The 18,814-nt window shown below is 45.0% G+C and overlaps 1 protein-coding gene across 1 annotated transcript; it reads right to left on the bottom strand.

Annotated features, from left to right (window-relative positions):
* Positions 1 to 670: 670 nt before the first annotated feature.
* On the bottom strand, positions 671 to 14,329 carry IFNLR1 (interferon lambda receptor 1). The gene is made up of 7 exons (XM_036747632.1): positions 14,094 to 14,329; positions 10,339 to 10,462; positions 8,605 to 8,789; positions 7,048 to 7,190; positions 6,182 to 6,341; positions 5,937 to 6,052; positions 671 to 2,473 (listed from the first exon to the last, which is right to left on the bottom strand). The coding sequence occupies exons 1-7, from the start codon at positions 14,149 to 14,151 to the stop codon at positions 1,697 to 1,699; spliced, it is 1,563 nt and encodes a 520-aa protein (XP_036603527.1). The 5' UTR covers positions 14,152 to 14,329; the 3' UTR covers positions 671 to 1,696.
* Positions 14,330 to 18,814: the final 4,485 nt, after the last annotated feature.

Raw genomic sequence — 18,814 nt, forward strand, 5'->3', positions numbered from 1 at the left:
AAATGAAGAAGGCAGGGGTACCAATCATGATCTCTGACAAAGCAAAGCTTTAGACCAAATTGAAAGAGATAATCAGGGAAACTACATTATGCTAAAAGGTACCATAGAAAATGAAGCAATATAAAAATTTTTTACAATAAGTTTCTCTGATAAATGCCTCATTTCTCAAATATATAGGGAACTGAGTCAAATTTATAAAAATAAGAGCCATTCCCAATTGATAAATGATCAAAGGATGTGAAAAGGCAATTTTCAGAAGAAATCAAAACTATCTGTAGTTGTATGAAAAATTGCTCTGAATCATGATTGATTAGAAAAAGGCAAATCAAAACAACTCTGAGTTACTACCTTATACCTACCAGAAATGACAAATGGTGGAGGTGATGAGGGAAAAGAGGTACATTAATGAACTATTGGTGGAATAGTGAACTGGTCCAATCATTCTGAGAACAATCTGGAACATTTCCAAAGGGCTATAAAACTGCACACCATTTGATCCAGCAATACCACTACAAGGTCTTCCTTTTTTTTTTTTGGCAATATGGTTAATACAGAAATGTGTTTTGCATGATTTTATGTGGACAATTGAAACATTGTTTGCCTTCTCAGTAGGTGGGGGAGAAGTGGGAGGGAGAGAATCTGAAACTCAAAATTTAAAAAGAAAAGAATGTGAATAATAAATAATAATTATATGTATTTAAAAATAAAAGTTAACAAACAAAAATCCCCCAAGAGCACTAAGAGCTCCTCACATTTCCATAGGGCATTCAAGGTTTACAAAGCATGTTCCTCACTATGTTAATAGTGCAAAAGTCATTCTGATGTGGCCTGTGCTCCAGTGGTAAATGGTCTTCACTGCTGCCATGATCCTTCCTCAGTCTCTTAGAATTCTTAGATTCCTCCAAAGCACAACTCAGGTTCCACCTACCATGAGCATGACCATGCTTGCCATATGTGTTGTATGTATCCCCCATCAGAATAGAAACTTTTTGAGGTATGAAATTTTCCTTTTTGTATCTCTGGTACCTAGCACAGTACTTTGGAACAACAATAAAAAAAGTAAACCCTTGACAATTTGTTGGATTAAATTGAATTCTGCTGATAAGGAAGCTGAGGATCAAAGGGTGATCTGCCTAGGACCTCACACTAGTCAGCTACAAATGCCTGGTGACTGGAACTTTGGTGTTCTGATTCCAAGTCCAGATCTCTTTTCTCTACAACGTGAGGTTTCTGTGACCCTCAGTTTCCTTCTCTGTCAAATGAGAAGACTGGACTAAGTGGTCACAGAAGTTTCCTTTCAACTGTAAATCCTGAGCACCCAGATCATATCATAGCTCTTAGACTTAAAGCTGGAAAGGACCTTAGAGATCATCAAGTCCAACCCCTCTCATTTCACAAATGAGAAAATTGAGGCCTACAGAGGTCTTGCCAAGGACATACAGCCAGTTGGCGGCATTGTTGGGATTTGAACTTAGGTCCATTTGGACGGTTACCTTCCCGCTCAATGCAACTGAAAAATCATTTTTCCAGGGTGGGTTCCAAAAGCAGTCTGGTTATCCCACAAATACTGAAGAGTTCATCTTTGAAGTAACTGGAAGTATTCAGTGGCCCCCTCAGGACTGGTTGAAGCTGAGAGAATCCTGAAGCAGTTAGACTGAGAGAGGTTTTTTGGGAACTAGAGAGAGTGGTGACTGACTCAGTGAAGCCTATAGTGTATGTGCTGGTAATCTGTGACCTTAGGCCTCTTGGAGTACTCACTCCAAAGGCCCTCCACCTCACTGACATTGTCCATTTCCTCCTCCTCCTCTTCCTCTTCTTCTCCTTCCATAAACCAATCCCCTTCTTCCTCAGACCTGTCCATAGTTATTATCAATGTCCTCAGAGAAGCCAGGGGTTCCTCAGGGACGATCAGCCCAGGTGAGGAGGGGTTCAAGGGCACTGGGGAGGCCCTGGAAGACAAATTGTCTTCTGAAGGCTCTTCTACACCTTTTGACTTCTTCAAGAACATGGGTGATGGCAGAGATAGGCCATCCCCACAGATGCCATCCTTGATCAAACAGCTAGTGGTGCCTGATTCTCCCCAGAAAGAGTCAAACACATTTCCACTGTCTAAAGTGTCCATAACTGGGGAGAAACCATACCCCAGTTGACGTATCAGGGACCCTGTAGACTCCAAACTCTGTGAGTTTGTCTCTGCGTCCTCCATTCCAGTCACCAGGCCCTTTAAGGGAGGAATTCCAAGATAAGGTTCAAAGGTTCCACTGTCATCTGTATCCTCATATTCTCTATCTTCACTCTTCTCAGTCTCACAGTCCTCCATTTTTGATGGTTGTGTGATGCCTGGGTTACTGGATTCTGTGTATGCTCTTCTTCCTTGCCTCAAACTAGTCTTAGGAAAGATGTACAAGTCCCTGAAAGACTCTTGCCTGTTCAGTTCCAAAGTTTTCACAGGGCATTTGTATGAAGAAAAGTCCTGATTTGGGATGGAGAGAGGAGAATAGAGCCATTAAGTTTCAGTTTGACCTATGTGGTTTTTCCTAGGTGAAGGGTGTCTGTCTTTTTGCCCCAGTATGTCCACATCTGTCCTGATGTGGGTGGACCAGATCTCCCCTTGATCTAATTCTGCCTTATCTCTGGAGCAGAGGGGATGGGATATCCCTGTCAGCCTTTCAAAAACTCAGTCCCAGGATCCTAGTTAAGTGAATCTGAAAGCAGGTGGTGGTGTTCTAAGTTTCTCTTGCAAAGGGCTGACCTTATGATACTGGTATTTGGTGCCTTCTCACTTCCATTTCCTTCCTCATCCAGGAGGAAGGTCCTTGAGATCCTGCCATGTGAAAATCAGTTGGAGGGTGGGATACTTAACTTAGGGGAGAGAAGACTTAAGTGGGAATATAAAAGTATCTGAAAGGTGACAAAGGGTAGGAGGATATGATTTGTTTTCCTTTGCCCCAGAGGGTAGAATTAGGGCCAGGAGGGGAAGATGCACAAAAGCACATTTAGGCTTGATTGTCAATGTTCCTAATGCTGTATTTTCCCAAGTATATGACGCACCCTTTTTCGAAAAATTTGGGGTCTAAAAACTGGGCGCATCTTATACAGCGGTTGTAGATTTTTTTTTACTTGCATTTCCCACTTTTTCCGCGCTTGTTGTCTTTGAGCTCATTGTTTTGCATTTGTTAACCATTTTGCCAGAAATGGCTCAGAAAGGATTTTTGTACAGTGCTGAATTCAAGTTAAAAGTGATCCAGTTTGCAAAAGTGAATGGAAATCGTGCTGCCAAACGTAAGTTTGGTCCTCCTCCAACCGAGAAAACAATCCAAGACTGGTTATGGGAAGAAGAAACCCTACTGAAAATGCCATGGCAGAAGACGGCCATGAGAGGCAAGTCAGCAAAATAGCCCGATTTAGAGAGGGAATTGAAGATATGGATAAAAGAGCAAAGGGCAATTGGAATCCCTGTGTCCACAAAGATGGTTCAGCATGAGGCAAGAAGAATTGCTGATGAAAAAGAAGTTACTGATTTCAAAGGAGGACACAATTGGTGCTTTCAGGTTCATGAAAGGGAATGGACTAAGCATGCGTACATGCACCAGACTTGCCCAAAAGATCCCTGAAAGCTATGAACAGATGAATAAAACTTGAATTCAATAACTTTATGTAGTACATTTTTTTCAAATTTCGGGCCCCCAAATTAAGGTGTGTCTTATACATGGGGAAATATGGCACTTTTCAAAGTGTCCTGGGAGGTAATGGGCTTCTGTAGCAGCAATTTAGATTTGAAGATCTTTCCCACCCATTAATAGGCCATGTGACCTGCTTATGTCACAGGAAGCCTAAGCCACATGTGGTGGGAGGAGCTTCCTGACAAGAAAAGGAAGTTATGTCATAGGAAGTGGGGGGAGAGGTGGGGGGAGAGAGAGAGAGAAAGAGAGAGAGAGAGAGAGAGAGAGAGAGAGAGAGAGAGAGAGAGAGCAGTTATGGCTAATGACTGCTAATGGCTGCCGTTGTGATTTTTAGAACTAAACAGGCTGACTTAGCTGTACTGTGAGTTTATTTTGGGGGAAGACCCCAGCAGGGGGTCGGAGAGGTTTTGGGATGGTGAGGCTCCATCTTGTGATATGGTGTTTTAAGTTCCTTGCCGTTATGATGAGGTGGGTTAACCGGCTGTGGAAGCTGAACATTTGGTTATGGGATATTGTTCTCTGGCGTCTGAATAAATGGTTTACTTCTGCTACCTTCTTTGTGGAGAGTCTCTCCTACCCTGCAATACAGAACTACATAGGCATATTCATGATTATCATTAATGTTGTGTTTATTGCCCTACTGATACAGCTTCCCATCCCTCAAGCTTCTTAAAGGAAGCCTGAATGACTACTGGTTAAGGGGGTCCTAGAGAAGATTTCTGTCCAGATATGGGCTAGCTGGAAAGGCAGCTCTCAACTCTGAGATTCTTGGATCCTGTGATCTTGGAGACTTCCTTCTTATTGCCTTTCCCTAGCATCTGGCCTTCTAGGTCCTCAAGTACAGCCCTTTGACTGAATCCGAACTTCACAGAACAAATCAGTTTGGATTCTGTCAAAGGGCCACACTTGAGGAACTAGAGGGCCACGTGTGGCCTCAAGGCTACAAGTTCCTCACCCCTGCCCTAGCATCTATCCTGGGCCATACCCCCTTGTTCTGTGCATCTGATAAACTGATTCTTGAAGAGGGGTTAGCTAATCAAAGCTGAAGGTGCTCTTTCTCACTGGGATCTGCATTTTGTTAGAGGATTACGGGTCACATCTGGGAGACATGAGATTTGTATTATAGTCCTGGGCTCTGCATGAAGTCACTAAAGGACTTTGGACAAGTCTCTTTCTTTTCCTGGTCCTCAGTTGCCTTCTTTGCAAAATTAGAGGAATTTGATTAGATGGCCCCTCAGGTCTCATCCAGCTCTGAAAACATTCTAGGTGGGAGGTGCAGCAGATAGAGGGTTGGCCCTGGAGTCAGAGAGACCTGAGTTCAAATCCAGCCTCAGACACTTCTTAACTCTGTGACCCTGGGAAAGTCACTTAACCTCTGCCTGACTCACTTTTCTCATATATAAAATGAAGATAACAATAGCACCTACCTCCCAGGGTTGTTGTGAGGATCAAAGGAAATAGTATTTGTAAAGCACTTAGCCCAGTGCCTGGCACACAGTAGGCATTCATAAGCACAGAGTAGGCACCTAAGTGCATATTCTTCTCTTCCCTTTTGGAGGGCCCTTGTAATACTGATATTCTATGTCTGAAATCCCTACTAATTTTGCTATTCTGTATTCTAAAGCCCTTATGACCTTTGACATTCTGTGTTCTAAGGGCCCTCCCAGCTCTGACATCCTGTGTTCTCAGGCCCCTCCCAGCTCTGACATTCTGTGTTCTAAGGGTCCTCCCAGCTCTGACATTCTGTGTTCTAAGGGCCCTCCCAGCTCTGACGTCCTGTGTTCTCAGGCCCCTCCCAGCTCTGACATCCTGTGTTCTAAAGGCCCTCCCAGCTCTGACATTCTGTGTTCTAAGGGTCCTCCCAGCTCTGACATTTTATGTTCTAAGGGCCCTCCCAGCTCTGACATCCTGTGTTCTAAGGCCCCTTCCAGCTCTGACATTCTGTGTCCTAAGGGCCCTCTGAGCTCTGACATTCTACGTTCCAATGTCTCACCCATCTCTGACATTCTAGGCTATTTGGAAACATAATAGTGATAGTATGGCTTTTAAAATCCTATTAAAATAATGCCTCCAAATAGTAGAATTTCAGACAGCTTGACAAGAGGTGAGTGCTATATTATGGGGCCTTCCTGGTGCTCCTCATTATGACATGGCCAGTCAACCCCTCTCACTGTGTGTGTCTGGCCCTGCCAGTGAGGACCACACCAATGCAGCTTAGAATTCCCTCCTCTCGTCTAACCATCTTTGACTTACCAGGCTCTGAGGCCTCTTTGCCTGCTGGGAATAGATGTTCTTCAGGCAGTACATACAAGACAGAATGATAATAGCTAGGAGAAGCAGCACTGGGGCCAGCATTATCACCTGGGTTCCTGGGGAGAGAAGAAAATGGGAGCCCCCTATCCTTTGGGTATACCAAGAGACTTGTGGGAAAATCTTCCTCTTTTGCCCCTTTGGTCCCACCTGGCCCCATCCCGTAGGGCTCTCCTTTTAGGTCTCACCTGGGGTCCCCAGCAGGAAACAGACTGGTTGAGAGAACTTGCTGTACTTGGGGGTGATTAATAGATAGATAGTCCGTGCACTCAGGCAGTAGCACCCAGTAGAAGCTGGGGAGATAGGGATCTTCACCTCTGTCCCATGGAGTGTGGCCTGCGACCGGGTCTGTCCAGGAGAAAAGAGAATGATTGTAGTGGGACTGACTTCTCTTGACATTTTAGAAGGGCACCTGCTTTGAGTAGAAATACATTCTGTTATGGACAGGTTTAGTCTAAGAGGCCTATGGGGCATCTAGTTTAAAATGTTGAAGGGGCAGCTGGTGATATGGGAACGAAGGCAGGGAGAGAGATAGAGAGACAGGGGCTAGATATTTTGAGTTGGGGGTCATCAGCATAGGAATTATAATTAAATCCATTGGAGCTGATGAAGTCACACAGAGAGCATAGAAAGAGCTGGGAAGAGGGCCCAGGTCAGAACCTTGGCAATCATATACAGTTAAGGGGGCACATAATACAGATGAGGATGATATTGCAAAGGTGGAGGGCTATGGGCCCAGAGTATTGCATACTACTGTTAGACTCAGTTGATGTGTGAGATGGTTTTGCAAAAACTCACTTTTCTCTCTGTATTTTTTTTGTTATTACACAGGATGGCTCTCTTGCCAGGGGAGGGAAGAGGAATGTATTTAAAAATGGAGGTGATGTAAAAAAAACAAAATATATCAGTAATTAAAAAAATAAAGGTATTACCTTTACCACAGACTAAATGAGGCTGAGAATGGTTTGGCAGGGAGCAAGAGGGATGTGGAAGGCCCCAGGGGGTGGGAAGGGTGTGTAGGAGGGAAAGTGCTGGTTGTGGTTGTGTTCTTTACCTTGTTCGGGCTCCCCTCCTTCCAGAATTCCACCTCGTATTTCAGGTTCAGCAAGCCGACACAGTGGGGCAACTCATAGGTGGCATTGATGCTTACAGTCTTCTGGGTCCGTATCCAGGTCAGATTGGGCGGGGCTGGTTCCACTGTCAGGTACAGAACAGGTCAGTAGGTAGGGATAGGGAATAATGGAGGGCTCTTTCAAGGCCTCTAGGTTGAATGGTTCCTTACTTAAGCTAGAAAGATGTGATCTTCTCCCCTCTGCAAGGCTCTGTAGAAGAGCCTATGTCAGGAAGTGTCTATGACTTCTCTTCCTCCTGTTTTAACCCTTAACCTTGGAGGATTTGTTAACATGCCACTGGGAAAAAGCCACTGGATTTGAAGTCAGTGGACCTGGGTTTGATTTTCTGAAGGGAGAGGATGAGGTGGAAGTGGGAGGATGCCAGGTGGAAATCAAGAAAGAAAGGCTTCTTGTAGGAGGTTTCCTCAATGAGGCTTGAAGGGAGCTAGGAATTATGGGAGGCAGGGGTGAAGAAGGAGAACATTTGTAAGAACTTCGATCAAGACAATGGCCGCCCATGATTCCAAAAGATTGTTGATGGAACTACCCCTGGACAGCGGGGTGATAGATTCGGGGTACAGAATGAGAGATAGGTATTACTGTATAAAACCATGGAAAAGAATTTGTTTTGCTGGACCATGTAGTTTAAATCCCACCTTCTGCAGAAAGCCTTTCTGGGTCCTCCCTTCCCACCAGCTGCTAATGCCTCCCCTTTCTGATTACTTTCTATCTTTTCTGCTTATCCTGTTGTCTCTCCAATTAGAAAGTCAGCTCCCTGAAGGAAAACACTGTTATTGCCTTCCTTTGTACCCTCGATCCTTAGCACAGTGCATGGCACATAATAGGTGCTTAGTAGGTGCATAGTAGGTTCACTCATAGACTGATCACACTCAACAAGGCTTGGCAACTGATTTTGTATTGGGGATGAGGAATGAGGAAGAGTTGGAGATGACTTTGAAGTTTTGAATCCCAGGTAACTGGACAGAAATACGGAAATTTGGAAGAGAATCCATCTTGACAATAGGGAAAAAGGAGTAGGATAGGAACTATGGTATAAGAGAGCCATGCAAATGGACATTTGAGGGTCCTGCCACCTCGTGAAGAAATAATCATGGCAACTGAAGACACACTATGCTATTACGGCCATTGAGAGCTGTTAGTGTGGCCAGAGCCTCTGGGACTGCTGGAGTTCAAGATCGCTCTGGTAATAGACTGCAGGCAATCTGTAATCTATCATTTTAGAGTTGCCTGAGGCTGAGACTGAACCATCTCTCCATAGCTCCACAATCAACAGTGGGATTTGAATCCAGGTCATCCTAATTGTCAGCACTGTAGCCATGACCTCATACCACCTCTTACAAATCAATGCTATGCTATAGTATTTATCTATGATTTTTTAATTACGGAGTATTTTTGACAGTAAGGGGCACCACCATTGCCCTCTTTTTTCTTGCTGCCCACCAGAATCCCCATGAAGAGGAAGAGAAACAGAAACTTACCATCAAAGAGATAATCCAGGTAGGTGGGGGATTCTGCCCATAGGGAATAGGTCCCATGGGCCACTGCCCTAACACGCCCCTTATATTTGATGTGTAGACCTTGATTCCTCAGGCAGGTGAGATCACACTCCTGTGAGGCAATCCCCATACAATGTTTGACCTTCCTCCAGCGCTCATTTTCAAAGCTGACAAACAAGCATAGGATATATTGTAGGTTGATAAGTCTAGAGCTGGGAAACCATCTAGTCCAACCCTTTTAGGAGGAAACTGAGGAACAGAGAGGTAAAGTGACTTGCCAGGGTAACACAGACATAAGAGGCAGCTAATGTGGGAGTCTGTGGCTACCTTCTCCACCACCCCCCAACCCCTGGTGTCTATGATGGGTAATTTCCCGGGTCACAACTAGACCTCCCTCCCAATAATCTCTTATAGGCCACCAAGTAACTCCTTTAAGTCTGAACACCTCTCTGAGACTCAGTTTCCACATCGGTATAAGACAATTGATATCCCCACTACCAGCCTTGCCAGATTGCTGTGAGGACGGAGACTCTAGGGGTGTGAGCCTTCAGTATCATTTATGGTCCAGCTGAGTCTCCTTGGGGGACTCCCAGAAGTACAGGAGCTCAGAAGTGGAGAGGATCTCAGAGACCATCCAGCCTAGCCTCTGCTTGGGGGCCTCCATGATGGAGCACTCATTACTTGAACCATTGTGTTGTAATTGATCATGGGCCAGTCCATTCCACTTTCATGACTACATCACAAATCTAGAGCTTGAAGGGACCTCAACAATCATCTATCCCCCTCCCTCATTTTATAGGTTGAAAAGGAGAAGCCGCTTGCCCGTATCATGAAGGGTAGTGAGCATCCAAGACAGGACTTGAGCCCAAGACCTCTGACTCTGGAATCATGTTGCCAATCCTTAGGATAGTCTTCCTTGCACTGAAATCCACCTCTTTATAATTGTCCGTATTGCCCCATTCGCCCCTAGTGTAGCTCTCTGGGACCAAGTAGAACCAAGCTTTTCCATGTGACCACCTCTATATACTTCAAGTCAGCCATCCTGCATCTCTGAGTTGTATCTTCTTTCTCCCAGCATCCCATTTTTTCCAACCAATCCCTGCAGGGCTCACTCTAGCCCTTAGTCTAGTGCCTGGTACATAGTAGGTGCTTAATAAAGGTTTGTTGCTTGACTTGTTGACTGGCCTCCATGCCTTTCACAACCCTAGCTGCCCTCCTCTGTCCGAGGCTGAGTTTATGTAGGCTGCTAGACAGAGTATTAGGTTAGCTGTGCTGGCCCTGGAGGTAAGAAGACCTGAGCTCAAATTCTGCCTTGAGGCACTTCCTAGTTGTGTGGGGAAATCATTCAACCTTCTAACTTTCTAGACTCAGTTTCCTCATATGTAAAATTAGAGGGTTGAACTGAACGGCCTCTACCAATGCGAAACCTATGGCCCTAATTCTGTGAACTTTTTGAGAGCAAGGGTGTATATCCTCCCCCATCTCCCTACCCCCCAAATCACCTAGTAGAGGGCTGGATTTTACTTAATATTTAATATTAGTATTTGTTAATTTGAATTGAATTGAAGCAACTATTCCAGTGAGGCTGTAGGCCTCAGTCAGCCTTGGCCTCCCCCTGCAGTCTTTCCATACCCTTTCCATAACTCCCCCAGCCCCCTTCCCCTCTCCAACCCTCTTCTCCATCTCCCCTCCTTCAAGCCTAAAGCCTCTACCCACCTTTGATACTTTACCACATAAGTCACATTCAGGGGATAGTTGGGTCCTGGACGCCATGTCAGGTATACCCTGAAGTTTTGGGAAAGCATCGTTACGTTCTGTGGCCGGGCCAACTTTGATCTCCCTATGGGATTAGAAAAGGTTGTCTGAGACCCCAATTTTAGGCTTTCCCATCACCACTCACAGACTCTCCCTCTACCAGTAGCATGGTTGTTGTTCGGTTGTGTTTGACTCTTCATGACTCCATTTGGGATTTTCTAGGCAAAGATACTGGGGCAATTTGCCATTTCCTTCTCCAGCTCATTTTACAGATGAGGAAACTGAGGCAAACAGGGTGAATTACCCAGGGTCACACAGCTAGTAAGTGTCTGAGCCTGAATTTTTTCACATTTATTTATTTTTTAAATAAAATAAAAATTTTTTAAATAAAATATTTTAAATAAAATAAATAAAATAAAATAAAATACTAAACATAGTATAATAAAAAAGATAATTGCACATGAAACTGCAAATCTATTATGTACAACTTGCTATTCCTTTTAAATATATAATAAAGTTATCATGTACATTTCTTTTCTTTTTTTTTCTTCCCTCCTTCCAGGTCTTTCTGATTTCAGGCCCAGTGCTCTATTCACCGCACCACCTAGATGACCTCTACCAGTATAATTATGATAATAAAAGCAATAACTAGCACTTATATTGTGCTTTAAGATTTACAAAGAACTTTAAAAATATTATCTTATTGTACCCTCACAACAACTTTAGGAGATGGGTCTCTTATTATCTTTATTTTAGAGATGAGGAAACTGAGGCAGAAAGAAGTGACTTAGCCAGGGTCACAAAGCTTAATATCCATTGCACCACCTAGCTGCCTACCACCATTATGAGGTAACCTTCCCTTGTTGGACCTTCACACTATCCAAACTTATTGCCCATAATCTAATAGTTGTTATCTACTCACACTCAGGGCATTCTCCCTCTTTTCTCAATGAATTTGGTTTCCAGCTCCCAGGCTCCTTCTCCATCCCAACTCTTGCCCTCATGTGTGGGGACTTCAACATACACGTCGATGTTCCCTCGATTACTCTAACCTCCCTTTGCATCAGCTACTTGACTCCAATCTCCAATTACTTCTCTAATCCACTTCAGCTACATACGGGGATGGCCGCAGCCTTGATATTGTCATCACTTCCAAGTGTTCTATTTCCCTTTTCAAATATGCATGAGGGACAGTGTGTTGTAGATCTGGCTCGGACTCCCGGCTCAGATACTTACTCCCTATGTTGGGCATCGTCCTCCTCCCAGTCACTCGGGCTCACAGTCTAAGTGTTATCATCAATGCCTCACTCTCTCTCTCACATTCCATAGCCAATCAGAGGCCAGTTCTGCAGTTTGTCAACTCAACCTTTATTAAGATCTCTTGCAAATGCCTCCTCTCTCCCTACGCTACCGCCATCTTGGTACAGGCCCTTATCACTTCACTCCTGCACTATGGAAATAGCCTGTTGGTGGAGCTCCCCACCTCAAAGCTCTCCTCTATCCAGTCCATCTTCCACTCAGATGCCATAATAAGCTTCCTAAAGTGCAGGTGTGACCGGGTTCTACTTCTAGTGACTACCAAAATGGCAGACAACACCAGTGCTGCAAGAGGAATGAGGAATCCTGGGGGGCCCTGGAGTTAGAGGCCGAGGTGGCTTCCTCCTGCCTCCCCAACCCCCATTCAATAAATTCTAGTGGCTCCTTTCTACCACTAGAATAAAATATAAAATCCTGTTTAGCTTTAAAACTGCTTCAGAATCTGGTCTCTTTTTATCTTTCCAGTCTTATAAAATAGAAGAGTTAGACTCAGTGACTTCTAAAGCCCTTTCTGGTCCTAAACCTATGATCCTTTGAACTCCAAAATTCCTTTATCCAATCATGATCTTTTATCATTTCATCTCTCCCTACATCTTGTGACCCTTATTCTTTGTCCTCATTGTGCTTATGGCTCTCACTGCCTCCCTTCTTTCTCAGGCCATCACTCTGCTTCCCTTCCTAATTTCAATGCCTTGCCCTCTTTTCTTATTAATTGCTCATCGAGTCTTCCCAAAACTCAAACCAGGATTGCTCCCACCAAATTCCTCCTTTGTTCCTGTGCTGTGTACTGCCAAACAGAGTTGGAGGAAGTCCAATTCTATTACTACCTGCCACATCTTCTATATATCCTACATGCTCCCATTCACACATCTCCCACATTTGAATGTAATCTCCTTGAGGGCAGGGACTTTTTTTTGCTCTTTCTTTTAATCCTCAATGTTTAGTATGATGCCTGGCACAAAATTGATACTTAACAAATACTTGTTGATTAAATGTTTTATTGGGCCTCCATTCCCCCATCTGTAAAACAAGGGTGTTGGACCGGGTGGCCTCTGAGGTGTCTTCCAGGTCTAAATCTAGGATCCTGGGACTCCGTGTTAAAATAGAAAGTCAAAGAGTGAGGGAGATCCAGGGTTCAAATTTCAGTTCTGGTCATGTGGAGTTATCCCAGGTGAGTTGTAGTAGATGGCCTTTGGGGTGCCTTTCTGCATAACAGGATCCCACTTTTCTTCCTAACCTCTGACCAATTCAATGATTGATTTCTTTGGTGTCAGGACAGTCTAATCGATGCTTCTGAGAGCTAGGCTGGGGCTCAGTGCACAGTAGTAGTAACAATGGATTACAAATGTCACTTCTGGGAAGTGTGGACACACCTTTCAGCTGTAAGTTCTCAGGGACAATTTCCAGGGCAGGTCATTTAAATGTTTTCTCTTTCTAAAATCATAATAGAAACGCAGCTGAAAGAGATGAGAGGGACCCTTTAGACCGATTTCCAGGAAGGCATTGTGGTATTAAGGAAAAAGCAAGGGATTTGAAGTCAAAGGTCCTGGGTTCAAATCCCAGCTCAGCTACTGAAAAAAGGCCTTAGAATGTGGAATGTTAGAACTGAGAGGGGTCTTACTTCATAGAATGTCAGAGCTGGAAGGGGCCAAAGAGACCTCAAATATCACATAAAACTCATTTGCTTCCAAAAGAAGAACCTGTGACCCAGGGAGGTAGGAAAATGTTTTCAGAACCTTGAAGATCCAGATACAAAATGCCAGGCCAGGCAGTGTTACTGTGGCTGTGTTTGGACTGGAAATGTGATTTCATTGGTAAAAGAGCTCTCGGTGAGGAAATTCTCTCCTTTGAACCTTAAAGGGGCCGCGCGGTGGCACTGAGGCTTTCCCATTAAGTGAGTTTCCTGGGGTCACACAGCTAGTACCCATCACAGCGCCCAGGTCTTACTGGGCCCTTGTCCTCTCCCTTCTCATTATTATTACTGTTCGGTTTCTCCAGCTCACCCGGCAAGAGACGTGGTCTTCTTGGGGCTTGCACCGAGGAGGAGAGAGGGAGAAGAGGGGGAAGGGGATGGAAGAGGGGAGAAGGCAGGGAGAGGGGGCGGATGGAGGAGTGAGGGAGGAAGGGGCACACGGCAATGCTGCTCTGGAAGCGAAAGAAGGCACTGGATTCAACAGTTGCCAGGCTGTCTTCCAGCTCTGACACCGCACGTCTCTAAGGAGACCCTACTCACAGTCCCGGAGAAAGAAAGGAATCCCAAATCTCTCAGAACGTTGGCGGAGCGTCCCCGCAGTCCGCCTTTCCTGCGGCGGGCCAGGGGACCCGGCACAGCCTCCATCCGTCCTCCGCCCCACTGTGACCTAGTCTCCTAGCCTTCTCCCAGCCCGGGCAGACTTTACCTGGTGTTGGCTGCAGGAGGCAGAGGAGCAGCGGGGCCCAGAAACTGCCCTTGACCATTGTCGGGGCCCCCTGGCCCGTCCCGGCCCAGCCCAGCGTGGCTCGGCTCTCAACCGGCTCATCCAGCCCCGGGCCGGCCAGGCTCTCCCCAGCAGGGCCCGGCCTTTCCCCACCTGTCCCCCTTCTTCTCCATTCGGCCGGGGCTTTCCCGAACCTGCTGAGGGAAAATCCGCCACCCAGCTAGGGACGGCTGATCTTTCACCCTGGGTGAAGTTCAAGGGCGTGGAGTGGACTGGGGAGGGAGGAGAATGGGAGGCGCATCTCAGCCCCAGCCCCCTGTCTAGGGCGCCAGTGTGGGGAGGACGGGGTGAGGTGTAAAGCACACAGGAGGCGGAGTTGGTGTGCCTGGCTGGAACACTAAACTCTCTAGCCACTTCTTGGGAGTGTGTGAATACCTTGGGGTGATCCTTGCGGCCCCCAGAACAATTTATCGGGGCCTTCTGCGGGGCTGGGGTTCTTACCTCGGCCCGGGGTTCTGATGGCTTGTGCTGGTCCGTGTCATCTCCCCCCAGGACTCGCGGAAGGCACGCAGGAGAGGCGGGCCCTTGAACTTCCCTCTCAGATGGTGAGGATATGTGTGTGTCTCCTCATCAGACTGGGGGATCGCTGAGGGGGCAGCTCTCTCCCTTAAAGATTCCTTGAAGCTACACCATTTCCCACGTTAGACCTAGGTACAGGAGAAAGTACATGCTCCGTTAGTGTAGGATAGAAAAGGTGAGACAGAAAGATCGGAGATGTCCTCTTCAGAAAGAGGCATGTGACACTCCATTCAGAAGGGGAGCTTCCTGAGGCCATATCATTTATGTGTTTTTTTTTTTTTTTGAGGGCAAGGCAATTGGGGTTAAGTGACTTGACCAAGGTCACACAGGTAGTAAGTGTGTCAAGTGTCTGAGGTCAGATTTGAACTCAGGTCCTCCTGACTCCAGGGCTGGTGCTCTACTCATTGCGCCACCTAGCTGCCCCCATATCATTTATGTTAAACATTTACAAACCTTGAAGCCCATGTAAATGTCGTTATTTTCAGAGAGGACCTAGGTTCAAATCCTGTCTTTGATGTGTACTGAGACTGTGGCCTTGGGCAAGTCACCTAGCCGCCCTGGGACTCAGTAATAGCCTCTGACATGTCTTTTAACTAGATATATGATTCTCTGATGCCAAATCAGGTCAAGGACTTCCCAGGGCAGCAGCTAATCAACAAACATTTATTAAATTTCTACTATGTGTCAAGCACTGTATCTGGGCTGAAACAAATATCAGGTAAGATAGTCCCCGCCCTCAAGGAGCTTATATTCTATTGGGGAGCTTCCTGAGGGCAAGAACTAAAACTCCCCCTAAGATCCCCTGGAAGTTCTTTAAAGGCAAGTCACTATATCCCTCATCAGACCTGGGATTCCTAGAGGTCAGGTGCTATGTCTGTGTCTCTCCCAACAGGTTAAAAAGCACTTTGAAGGCTAGCCAGAGGTCATCAGCAATGTGATCCAGTGGAAAGAACACCGAATTTTCCCATACAATTTAGAATCGTGGATCCTGAATTCAAATTCAGCTCTATCACTTAATTCCTGTGTGACTATGGGTAAATCTCTTAGCCTTTCTGTACCTCAGCCTTCTTCATCTCTAAAATGAGACTACTGGACTAAGGTTTCTTCTAAAGTTTCTAAGGCTTCTTTCAACTCTGGGTTTATGATCCTATGAGCCTATAAGCATAAGGAACACAAGGAAATATGGATAGACCTTTATCAAACAATGCAAAGCAAAAACCAAAACAAACAAACAAATAAAGGAAAACACGAGCCTGAAAGGGACATGCCAACAAGAGCCATAAAAGAAGGAGGAGGAATGGAAAGAGCCAAAGAATTTGAATGAAAATTTAGGGGAAGTACCTGAAAAGTAAGGCTGAAATGAATTCACTTAAATACAAATAGTTGTGAAGCATGCCCAACTGTTGCCCTGGAATTTTAATATCACACACACACACACAGACACACACACTACACACACACACACACACACACACACACACACTACACACACACACACTACACACACTACACACACACACACACACACACACACACACACACACACACACACGCACACATGAAAGGAGTTCACTTGTAATCCCCACAAATCCTCCTCTAGCTGCCAGCTGCTATTCTAATCATTGTGTGATTATTCACTTAGGGAATTCATGAAACCATTAGAACAACTTGACAACAATTTCCAGGTAAGCTTGCTTGCCTCTAGTTTAAGAAAATTCAAATTTCCACAAGCCCATGGAAGTCCTGGGGAAATAAACTGGTGAGAACCCATCTGAAACTGGGAACTCTGAGCCCACTGTCAGCTAGCCCTGGCCTCAGGGGCCTCAGAAGGTAAAAGGGGATATTACACGAAAGAAAACTGGGCAATTTCACTTCTCATTTCTATCTTTGTCTCAGTATCTGTTTTTGTCTGTGTTTGTTTCTTTCTCATGCTCATTGTCTTTTGATCTTGCACCAGTGTCATTCTGACTGTATATTCCTATAATTTCATCCATCCATCCATCCATCCATTCATCCATTCATCTTTTCATTCATTCATCACTTCATTTAGTGCCTGCTGTTAGCAGAGCACATTGTGGTATGTCTTAGGAGAGATAAAAATAACCAAGATGTATGGTCCCTGTCCTCAGGGAGTTCCCAATCCGTTAGGAACCTATTTAGAACTGGAAGGGACAGTGGAGACCACCTCATCTGACTTCCTCATCTTACTGATTAGCAACATTGATGCTCAGGGTGGCTAATACAGGAGAATAAAACACTAGCACATGTGGTGGAGACTACAAAATATCTCCCACTCCCATGGTTGCAAGCCTTGGTATAGCTGTTTGAAGTAGGTGTGGCTGCTTCCATCCCTTTTAGAAATCTTTCAGGAAGTAGCCCCGGAATTACTGGAATAGCCTGAACCCATTGTTCCAGAGGAAGATTGGAGTTGGAAATTGGAGTGAGTTGAGAGCGTGACACTCCTAGACTCAGGGCACGTGTGAGTGGGGGTTTTGTTACTCATGCATCAAGAGACAGGGGAGGTAAGTAGGATTGAGTTCCTGTGGTACAAATGGATAGAACACTTGTCCTGGAATCAGGAAGACCTGAGCACATAATCCAGCCTCAGACACTAATGTGTGACCCTAGGCAAGTCACTTAATCTCTCTTTGCCTCATTTTCCTCATTTATAAAATAAGAATGATAGCATCTACCTTCCAAGGTCATTGTGAGAATCAAATTCATATCTGCAGAACACTTGCAAACCTTAAACCTCCATAAATGCCAGCTATTATTATTATTATTTTATTACCCTAAGCCAAGAAAACAGAGATGGTGTAATTAAATGGAGCAAGAAGAAAGATTTCCTATAGTACCTAAAGAGACTGCAGTCAGTAAACATTTATTAAGCATCTACTATGTGTCAGGCACTGTGCTAAGCACCAGGGATACAAAAAGGGGCAAAAGACAGTCTCTGCCTTCAAGGAAGTCACAATCTAGGGGAGAAGCCAACAAGCAAACAAATATATACAAGCTATATATGGGATAACTAGGGGGAAAATTTAAAGAGGGAAGGTACCAGAATTAAGAGGGATTATAAAAGGCTTCCAGTAGAAGGTGGGATTTTAGTTGAGACTTAAAGGAAGCCAGGGAAACCAGGAGGCAGAGATAAAAAGTAAGAGGATTCCAGGCATAAGGGATGGTTAGAAAAAAATCCTGGAAATGAGAGAATAAAAAGTAAGTTTGGATTTTTTTTTAATGGAGAGTTCAAATTCTGGGACATGGAATAGTAGAATGGATATTCCCTAGCTACTACTGACTCTTAACAAACCCCTAAAACTCCAAAGAGGAATTGTGTACCAGACATAGAGGAATTATAACTGAATCCGCAGGGTGACAAAGAGTTTTCCAATAAGGTAAAAAAAAATGCTGAAAACATTAATCCTTAAAAGACTCACTAATTACCCTTCTTCCACCAGTTTCCACACTCCCTGCAAGGACATACAAACCAATCTGCAAATTTATGCTTAGGGGCCCAAATGGGATCCCCTTCTGCTACAAGAGACTTACTGACACAGTTGTCTTCCTGTCCTGGCAATAAGTGGCAGACTTTGACTCTGCTCACCATGTGAGGAGGAATCGGGGTGGGGGAGCATGCTGTCTTCTGCCTAGGGCAACCCTTAGGTTAGAAATCCCCAAGGCTGCAAAGACTCTTTCCAGAACACTTTCCATACCTTCCTTCCTCCCTTAAAAAAGCAGCAGATGTTGATTTAGCCCAGCAAAAGGAAGGAAAAAAGCCAGGGGAGGATCCAGGGCAAAGAACCCTGAAAGAAAAGGGACTGAAATTCAACCAGGGCCAGTCCTCTCTCCTCAGAGGATACTCAGGGCTTGGACTAAAGCTGCTGGAATCGAAATCCCCTAACATGAGCGGAGGCTGAAGTAGCTTTGCAGTCCAATCCTAGCATGGTACCTATCAGCAAAGGTGGTGGAGTCAGAACATCATGGGAAAATATGAGAGGGAAAAGGCTAACAGCTTGAAGATTTCAAGACAAAGAAAGCTTAATTAAAATTTAGAGTACAGGCAGATAAATCAACAGAGCACATCCTAACACTAGAAGGAAAGAGAGTGCTGAATCACTAAATCC

The sequence above is a fragment of the Trichosurus vulpecula genome, chromosome 2 (assembly GCF_011100635.1).
Source record: "Trichosurus vulpecula isolate mTriVul1 chromosome 2, mTriVul1.pri, whole genome shotgun sequence".
NCBI lineage: Eukaryota > Metazoa > Chordata > Mammalia > Diprotodontia > Phalangeridae > Trichosurus > Trichosurus vulpecula.